The 10076-nt window shown below is 50.7% G+C and overlaps 1 protein-coding gene across 6 annotated transcripts in view; it reads left to right on the forward strand.

Moving 5' to 3' along the window:
• phldb1b (pleckstrin homology-like domain, family B, member 1b) overlaps positions 1–9292 on the forward strand; it is a 79212-nt gene extending 69920 nt beyond the window's left edge. For 4 of the 6 annotated variants that reach the window (XM_087841223.1, XM_087841234.1, XM_087841238.1 and 1 more), the window contains 7 exons: positions 1668–1712; positions 2458–2794; positions 3542–3632; positions 4144–4290; positions 5502–5721; positions 7147–7232; positions 8946–9292. In XM_087841223.1, the coding sequence (XP_087697349.1) occupies positions 1668–1712; positions 2458–2794; positions 3542–3632; positions 4144–4290; positions 5502–5721; positions 7147–7232; positions 8946–9086 (1067 nt within the window). In that variant the 3' untranslated portion in view covers positions 9087–9292. The remainder of the gene's footprint in view (positions 1–1667; positions 1713–2457; positions 2795–3541; positions 3633–4143; positions 4291–5501; positions 5722–7146; positions 7233–8945) is intronic. The other 2 variants (XM_087841226.1, XM_087841246.1) reach the window with 1 other exon arrangement.
• Positions 9293–10076: the final 784 nt, after the last annotated feature.

The raw sequence follows: 10076 nt of genomic DNA on the forward strand, positions 1-10076 counted from the left end.
TGCAGCCAACAGGCCCATGGTGACTCTGGACGAGCTGCAGAGATCTACAGCTCAGGTGGGGGAATCTGTCCATAGGACGACTATTAGTCGTGTACTGCACAGAGTTGGCCTTTATGGAAGAGTGGCAAGAAGAAAGCCATTGTTAACAGAAACCCATAAGAAGTCCTGTTTGCAGTTTGCCACAAGCCATGTGGGGGACACAGCAAACATGTGGGGGACACAGCAAACATGTGGGGACACAGCAAACATGTGGGGGGACACAGCAAACATGTGGGGGGACACAGCAAACATGTGGGGGACACAGCAAACATGTGGGGGACACAGCAAACATGTGGGGGGACGCAGCAAACATGTGGGGGGACACAGCAAACATGTGGGGGACACAGCAAACATGTGGGGGACACAGCAAACATGTGGGGGACACAGCAAACATGTGGGGGACGCAGCAAACATGTGGGGGGACACAGCAAACATGTGGAAGAAGCTGCTCTGGTCAGATGAGACCAACATGCCAAACGCTCTGTGTAGAAAACTAACAGTGCACATCACTCTGAACACACCATCCCCACTGTCAGATATGGTGGGGGCAGCATCATGCTCTGGGGGGGCTTCTCTTCAGCAGGGACAGGAAGTCAAAGTCCAGATCTAAATCCAATCGAGAATCTGTGGCAAGATCTGAAAACTGCTGTTCACAAACGCTGTCCATCTAATCTGACTGAGCTGGAGCTGTTTCAAAGAAGAATGTGCAGATTTCAGTCTGTAGATGTGCAAAGCTGGTAGAGACAGACCCTAAAAGACTGGCAGCTGCAACTGCAGCAGAAGCTGGTTCTACAAAGTATTGACTCAGGGGGCTGAATAATTACACACACCCCACTTTGCAGTTATTTATTTGTAAAAATGTTTGAATCATGTCTGATTTTCATTCACTTCTCACGTGTTCACCACTTTGTGTTGGTCTTTCACCTGGAAGTCCAATAACATTGATCCATGTTTGTGGCTGTGATGTGACAAAATGTGGGAAAGTTCAAGGGGAATACTTTTGCAAACCACGGTACATGCATGTGTCTTATTGTCCAGGTCACTGGTTCCCAGTGTTGGAGTCTGGACCTCCTGTATGTTTGCAGATGTATATGTTGTTCTATCCTGTGTGTTAGTGTGGTTTCATTAAGGAGGCAGCAGCTGAGTGTACAGCTGTGCTGCTCGTCGTGGACAAACTTCAGATCACTGAAGGTCTCTGTGATCCTGGAGAGATGCCAGCTTTGCTGTGTTACATGCTGACGCGTTAGTTTTGTATTTGTCTTATATTCCAAGTGTGCTCTCACTGCACAACATTAATATTATTAACACTGATGGTGTGTATCAGGCGTCTGTGCTGCTTCCTCAGGTTCTCGCTAACTTGCTGTTTGTAAGCTAGCTGTGTGTGTGTGAGTGTGTGAGTGTGTGTGTGTGTGTGTGTGTGTGTGTGTGTGTGTGTGTGAGTGTGTGTGTGTGTGTGTGGCATCAGTGCTCCTAATGCGTCAGTGCCGTGTGACTAAATGGATCAGAGCGAAGCAGTCTGGTGTTTCTAGCTCGGCCACCCACGGCCGCTGGGCTGCAGAGCGGAGCTGCTCACATTTGTCAGCTTTTCTCACGTCTGCTGTGTTGTGTCTGTGCCTGCTGCACCACAGAGCCCCAGACCTCCAGGCAGAGCGCCGTAGAGGGAAGCTCAGCAGGTAGATGGAGCAGCGCGTCCAGGGGTCGCACACACCGCGCTCTGCGTCTGCTCAGTTGCTCTCTGTAAACACAGGCAGGGTCTGAAACCAGCTGTTTGTCACAAAGGTACTGCTGTGTGCCGATGGGGACGCAGAGACGGAGCTTTAGTAAACGAAGCAGCCTGAGAATTGGAGGCTGATCTGAAATGAGATGCACTCTGGCAGCGAGCTGCTGTTGATTTATCCATCAAAGGTAACATTTAACAGGATCGTGGCTGCGGCTCGTTTCAGACCCCGTCTCCAGCCCTCCTCATCCTCTCTGGTGTGTCATTAACGCCTCTTTCTTTTCATCTTCTTCTTTGTCTGTAACACTGACTCCTCTCTCTTCCTCCATCAATCTTCCATGAGCCTTCCTGCTGCTGGAGAATAAATGTTGCATGTTCAGTGTTCAGCGAGCTCCTGTTTTGGAGCCAGATGTGTTAGGAGCTGCAGCGGCTTCATTCCTAATGTAGGATGTTGGACGGACGCTTTTGCTTCAACTTTGTGGGTTTTTGTAGTTTTCCTCAAGCTTGTTATCACTGAGAGCACATACGTGTATGTGTGGTGCATGGATCTGGTGTTGTAGGTTGTGGGCGGGTCTCCTTCACGAGTGCTGATGTCCTTCACAGCTCTGTTTCCTGTAGGAACAAACGGGCCTGCTCACGCGCGAGTCGTTGTTCCGTCTTCAGACCTCAGACGCTCACCGTATCCCCCCTCCCCCCTCCAGGTCAGCAGGTCATCGAAGAGCAGCGCCGCCGTCTGGCCGAGCTCAAGCAACGAGCAGCGGCGGAGGCTCAGTGCCAGTGGGAGGCGCTCCACGGCTCCCAGCTCATAACCTCGTCCTCCCCGTCTCCCTCCTACTCACCCATCATGGCCTACAGCCCCACGCTGAGCCACACTTCCTTGGGCCCCCCTCCTCTGGTTCACCACTCCATCCTGCACCATCAGCCGCCGTCGGCCGGGGAGCAGCCCTACGACACGCTGAGCCTGGAGAGCTCGGATAGCATGGACACCAGCGTGTCCACCGGGAACAACTCGGCCTGCTCGCCTGACAACATGGGCGGGTATGACGCACACATGAGGTTGTTAATGTTTGTGTGTAGCTGAACACACGCCCAGATAAACCCCGGGTGTGTTGACCTGCTCCAGTGTTCAGACGTCAGCTGCTGACAGAAACACACCAGCTGATCACAGCTGATGAGTTGTTGATGTTTCTCACGTTTCACTGAACACATCTGGCTCCACATCTGTTTGATAATAAAAAACATTCTTCATGCTTCTGTTTATTTGGTGAAATGAAAGTTATTGTTACAAAAATGTGTCACAGGCCCCGCCCCTCCCTGAGCCTGGTTCTGCTGGAGGTTTCTTCCTGTTAAAAGGGAGTTTTTCCTTCCCACTGTCGCCAAAGTGCTGCTCATAGGGGGTCATATGATTGTTGGGTTTCTCTGTATTATTATAAGGTCTTTACCTTACAGTGTAAACCACCTTGAGACACACACACACAGACAAACACACAGACACACACACACAGTGAGGCTGCTCATCTTCAGACTCCCCCTGTGAGTTTTATCCACAGTGGGCTCGTTTGCAGGCCGAGCTGCAGCGCGCTCACATGTGGTTTGCTCACATTATGAAGAGTTTAATGGGACTGAAGCTGTGATGACGAGATCAGACTGCAGTCGTCCCACTGACGTGATTAATGCTGCAGCCTGACCTCGTTAAGTTTTCATGTCTTTGGGCTTTAGATGCTTTTATTTTGTATTTGTCGACTTATCGCTGTGACTTTGTGTAACTAATGTCGTGTTTGGCAGCGTCGGAGGTGTGGACGCCCTGAAGATCGAGGAGATGGAGAAGATGCTGAAGGAGGCGCAGCTGGAGAAAGCCAGACTTATCGAATCGCGGGTAAGAAGCGCCGTCACAAGTGCTGCGGCGTTCGCTGATGATCCTGAATCCATACTCGCTGAGCGATGAGTTCTCGCAGCGCTCCCGTCGATAACTCGCATTTTTAAAAAAATCAAAAGTTCCTGACAGCAGAGCTGCTAATTATTTTATTGGACTTTGCACATCTTTGTTTGCCTCGATGAAGCAGCTCAATGATCCATCCATTATCTTCTGTTCTGAGTCTGACTGCGAGCCAATTAGGAAGTCTCACACAAAGGCCGAACGAGGAAAACAGTGAGCCTTTGTTTCTCACCGTCGTAGTGCTGCAGTGTTTTTGTCTTCCAGTCTGCGTCGATGCGTTGTGTGTGTCTGCCGATCGTTACGCCGAGTTTTGTGTTTAAAGGAGCTGCGCGGTGGTCAGCAGCTCCCGGCGGGACCCCATGTACATAAATGTATGAAGAGCGAACACGTGCGCTCTGCCAAACCCTTCCACAGATCACAAAAAATATTTAATGAAAGCGCTGTCCGCTAGGAACGGGAGAGCCTGGCTCGCCGTCAGATGCTCGAGGAGGAGAGGCGGAGGAGGGAGGAGGCGGAGAAGAGGCTGCAGGACGAAACTTTCCACCGGCAGCAGCTGGTGGAGAAGGAAGTCAAGATGAGGGCCAAGAACTTCTCTCAGGTCAGTGGAAGCAGGTGTGATCGAGTCTGTGTGGCGGAAACGTGCAGAGCGACTCGACGGGCGGGTGTGGCGGCACATAAATATGGCCGTGCTCGTAACGAAACCAGCACATGTGCATTTATGATGTAAACCTGAAGCCTGCGTGGCCATAAATACTGTTCATCGACACGCAACACAAACGTGGACGCGTGCTGCAACATTTACAGCTGTTCTCTTTACCGCCGTGCAGCTCGCCAACAGTTGAATCCATGTTAAGGTCACAGGTGAGCCTGTAACAGAGTTTCATGGTCGGAAACATCTGGGTCAGACTGACCTGCTGATGTTTCCAGCTGTGACGGAGCAGCCTTTGCTTTTAAATGTAGTTTTTCATGATGTGTCAGATCGTGGAGCGCACACTAGTGACCCAACAGGGCTAAGTCCTCTTTACTCCACATCTGTCCTGTGTTCCTCTTTACTCCACATCTGTCCTGTGTTCCTCTTTACTCCACATCTGTCCTGTGTTCCTCTTTACTCCACATCTGTCCTGTGTTCCTCTTTACTCCACATCTGTCCTGTGTTCCTCTTTACTCCACATCTGTCCTGTGTTCCTCTTTACTCCACATCTGTCCTGTGTTCCTCTTTACTCCACATCTGTCCTGTGTGAGCAGCAGCTGCACAGACACACTTCACTTACCTGCAGCCAGGCAGCGAGTGCACGATGAGTTCTGCATTTTCATAGGACATTAAAACATGTGGCATAAACCTGACCTTGAAATATGAAACGTGTGATTTGTGCCTGATGTGGGCGCCTCGTTATCAGGCCGTCCACAGACAGGTGGAGGAGGTGGAGGTTAAGGTTGTCAGTGGATCAGACTGTGACTGGCAGCTTGGTGCGGAGACGTTTCTGTCTTACTCACCCCAACCAATCACAGCAGATGGCCCCGCCCCTCCCTGAGCCTGGTTCTGCTGGAGGTTTCTTCCTGTTAAAAGGGAGTTTTTCCTTCCCACTGTCGCCAAAGTGCTGCTCATAGGGGGTCATATGATTGTTGGGTTTTTCTCTGTATCTATGAAGCGCCTTGAGGCGACTTCTGTTGTGATTTGGCGCTATATAAATAAAGTTGAATTGAATTGAATTACTGTGTGTTTATGTGTTCGTGTCTGCAGACCTGCAGCTGCGTCTGCATCTGCATCGTCCGTATCAGTCACTCCTCTGCCCGTGTCTGTCCACGCAGGCCCGTCCTATGACTCGCTACCTGCCCATCAGGAAGGAGGAGTTTGATTTGCGCTCGCACATCGAGTCGTCGGGTCACGGCGTGGAGACGTGCTATCACGTCATCCTCACCGAGAAGATGTGCAAGGGCTACCTGGTGAAGATGGGAGGCAAGATCAAGTCGTGGAAGAAACGCTGGTTCGTGTTCGACCGCCTCAAAAGGACGTTCTCCTACTACGTTGGTAAGTGTCTGCTGTGTTAGCGTGGCGCCTTCGCGTGGCGCTCTTTGTCTGTCCCAGTTTAACACCTGACAAAGTCAAACAGAAGAAAGGGCCTCAGCAGCAGCGGTGCCCGACCTGTTTTACATCAGTCGGTTCATGTCTGACAGAGTTTTCATGGCCTTTAAAGCGCCGCGGATAAATAAGATAAGATAAAACTTTATTAATCCCTCAGGTGGCTTCCTCTGGGAAATTCAGTTACAGCAAAATAAAACCAAAAAAAGAAGATTTCTTTATGACACGGGAAAAGACCGAAACCGAGCTAATGATAAAAACCTGAAAACCTTAAACTTCACAGCTGAGGTTCAACTCTCGCTACCTAACGTGGCCCCGCCCCTGAGAGCACACCTGCCCGTGGGAAAGCGTTCTTCAGGGAAACCTGATGTATCTGGGTTTCAGATGCTCTGAAAGTTTCATCACTCAGTCCGAGGGGATGATGTTTGTGTCCTCGGTGATGCTGAAACCAACACAGAGACAGAAGAACATCCACCTGCGTTTCTCAGCTTGTGTTCATGTTCAGCCATCAGAGGAAAGCAGAGCGAAGCAGCAACGCCGTGCTGCGTGAGAGCGTGCGTCCTCCAGGCTCGGAGCACATCTGCGTGCACCTTGCAGGCTGGTGTCATCTGAGCGGCGAGCTCGGGGACGTCCGCTCGCTGACGGCCTTTGAAGTGCTCAGAAGGTTCCGCTTAAAGCTGCTTAAAGCGAACCTTGTTGAAAGCGAGCCAGGGCGAGGAGGTGTGCAGAGATTACTTTGGCAGCAGTTAAAATGCACTCGGCGCCGCGCTCTCTGAGGAGCTGATTGAGATGCAGCTCTCGCCCTCTTCTCTTGACCTTGAACAGCGTTTAACTAGAGGTGACGTGCAGAAGTCACAAGCGGCGCTAATTCGCATTAGCCAGCCTCCACCAGCAGCGGCGGCGGGTCGTCGGCTAGTTTAGATGCAGCCTGATGAGATGCAGGGCTGTTTGAATGCTAAAGAGGTCGTTAGCAGATAATAGCAGCGCATTAAAGGCAAAGCGCCGTTCCTCGAAATGAAGCGCGGCGTCTCTACCTACTACTCTTTGAGTTGGCTCGTGGAGTGTTTGTGCCTGGAGGTAGAGAGGGGCTGAGTTCCCCACCGGTTCCTGACTGCAGTTCTGCAGTGGCTGATGAAACAAACTGCAACCCTGTACCAGAGCAGCGTAAGAGTGCAGGCAAGTGTGAAAATACAATGAGAGCACCACTGGCTTAAAAACAGGGGGGGGGCACTGTGCTTGTCCTTCTCCATCACTCTAATTGTACTCTGGTCAAAGTTTGACTCTGTCAGCGAGCCGTGGGTTTTCCCTCGATCCTGCCAGCCTGGGAAGTGCAAACGTTTGAGTTTCTGACCAAAGCTCGTTTCTGTCCCGCAGACAAACACGAGACCAAGCTGAAGGGAGTCATCTACTTCCAGGCCATCGAGGAGGTTTACTACGACCACCTGCGCAGCGCCACAAAGGTACAAACCTTCATCCTTCTTTCCTTCACGCCTCCTTGTCTCCTCCTGTCACACAGCAGCATGTGCATCCTCGCGCTCTGCTCGCCGCCTGACCTCAGCCGCCGTGCGCTGTAGTTCTATTGTGCTGACAGTCGCACCCTAACTAATCCTTCCCTGTGTCTGTCCCACTGATCCCAGTACAGACCAGTGGAGTGTTTCCTCATTCATATGCTTCAGAATACATCCAAGCTGTATTTGTTAAGTGCTGCCTCTGTTCACAGTCGCCTGACGCAGCCGTAGGTGTCTCTCCGCTCGTGTTTCTCGCTGCTCGTCTTGAGCCTCCACGTCTTGTCACTTTATTTATCTGCGACATAAAGCCGAGCCGCTGTGTTTGACGGGCTGTCGCAGCACACCACGCTCTGACTGCGGGGCTCTGATCGACTCGGGAACTTTGATTCGACTTGTCACTTCCAATGCGGCGTTACAGAGGGAAGCTTCAGAGTCTGCAGCTCGTAGCAGCGGCACAAAGAGCTGATGTTGATGTCAGGAGAACGTGGGTCTGTTTTAATTAACAGCAATTTATTAGTGTTTTAATAGTAAACTAGCAGCATACATCTCACCCTGCATTATCTTTTAGTATCAGTGTGGAAACAAAGGGGCCTGAAGCTGCATCTTTGTTTCCTGTGTGTGTCGTCTGACATGGATGTGTTCGCTGATCCACTGGCACATCTGTCAGTATTTATTTTGGCCCACGTGTAGTGACGGGGAAATGCTCTTTAAGCATGTTCTGAGTGTTGGTGTGGCCTAGTTTGTCCACCAGAGGGCACTCTGTGTTCCAACTGGGAAGTTACAAGAATCACCAGATTGGCTAAGCCGAGCAGCCGGGCAGGAGCGAGTGGATTGTAAAGAGCAGCAGCTGTGTGGAAACACTGGAGTGTTGGTGTGCAGCTGATGTTCGACGGCTCTAATGTTGGCAAACAGTTTTTTTGCCCGTGTAGCATCACAGCCTCGGCCCTCGGTTTCATTTAAGCTGTGCAACTGCAAGCTGCTCTGCAACCCACCTCCACCCTGCTGCTCCGCCTGCTCGGTCCTGCGGGTCTTCTTCCCGGCTCCTAGGAGAGGCTGCTGTGTTTAGCTTTTTGGCTACACGGAGCGAGGGATTCTGGCAGCTCAGTCTACGGACAAGCACTTGTTTGGTGTTTAAAAGAAAAAGAGAGCCTACAGCGAGTAACCCAACAGCTGCTGGTTCTAAAGCTCGTACAGGAAATGAGCTCAGCACCAGAGCGAGACACGTGCTGCACTTCACAGTAGCTGAGTGTCGTGACGGCTCGTGGCAGAGAAACCCCAACAATCAGACGAGCAGCACGCACTCTGTGACAGCGGGAAGGAAGAGCTTCCCTTTAACAGGAAGAAAACTCAAAACCAGGTTGGGGTTGAGGGGAGTCCTCGTGCTCCCGCCTCCTCTGTCCTGGTCTGCTCTCGTCTGTACTAGCATCCGTCCACCTGAGGGTCGTGCTGGGTTTAAATAGCTTTGTTCTGTGTTTGGCGTCTTCTTTTGCTCTTTGAGGCAGAAATGAGGTACGAATCCAATAAAAACACAGTGATGCTGCATAAACCTGAATCGGTCGTTGGACCTTACAGAAGAGACCTGAAGGACAGCAGTGACTCGCTGCTTGCTGATGGTTAGCTCTGTGTTAACTGGACGTTTCCCGTCTCTTGTTTTTTGTCCTCCAGAGCCCCAACCCCTCGCTGACCTTCTGCGTCAAGACCCACGACCGCCTCTATTACGTGGTGGCCCCGTCGGCCGAGGCCATGAGGATCTGGATGGACGTGATCGTCACGGGAGCGGAGGGGTACACGCAGTTCATGAACTAAGAAGAGCGCTGGGACAAGCCGGCGGCTTTGGCGGGGACGCTCCCATCACAGACTCTTCCTGTTTCCTGTCCTCCGACGGCTCGCCTTCCTGTGTTTTCATTTTGAAGCATCTTTGATTTCACCGTGTACTTGTTTCCACCTCCACTCTGATTCTGTTTGGATTTAAAAAGGGAGGAAACACACGCGCACGCACGCACACACACACACACACATACACACATACACGCACACACGCGCACACACGCACACACACACGCACACACGTCTGTATATAAACCAAATGTAAACCTGTCAAAGACTTTATTACAAAGCCTTTCTATATTGCCAAATGGAGATCTTATAGTTAACTGTTTGTTGAACTTTTGTATTTTTTGTTCCTTTATTTCTTTTTTACTTGTAGAGAAAATTGCCAAATCACACGATGCCAATGTGTTTCCTTTCATGACTTTGTTAGACAGGAATAGTTCAATCCTGTAATCATTTTTAGAAATATTTGAAAACAAAATCTCATTTCCATGTATAATCGGAGGAATCCTGTAACCCCTGAGTGAGCCGGAGAGGACGTTTGTAACGGCGAAACACAGAGGAGCGCGTTTCAGCTTCACACTGAAGACAACGAGCCAATCAGCATCCACAGCTACACCCACGGCTCCACCCTGTTCTCCACACACAGGCTTACCAAAGTAACTGGAAGTGATGTTCGACTTTGAGCCGCTCACTCTGCAGTTCTCACAGCAGTTCTCACAGCAGTTCTCACAGCAGTTTGCCCCGTGGAGGGTTGGGAAGGTGTCAGTATTCATTGTTGACCAGGCTTTGTGCAGGATTTGGTGCATTTCAGTTAATGCAGTACAGTACACAGTAATGTGTATCAAAGCTAGCAAGAGCTGGTGAGAGACTAAAACATGTAGCTAATGCCACAACAGCGTTAGCTTAGCGTGAAGACTGGAAGCCCTGAGAAATGTTAGCCTGGCTATGTGTGTAAAAACAGTC

Source organism: Neolamprologus brichardi, chromosome 1 (genome assembly GCF_056152115.1).
Source record: "Neolamprologus brichardi isolate AB-2024 chromosome 1, ASM5615211v1, whole genome shotgun sequence".
NCBI lineage: Eukaryota > Metazoa > Chordata > Actinopteri > Cichliformes > Cichlidae > Neolamprologus > Neolamprologus brichardi.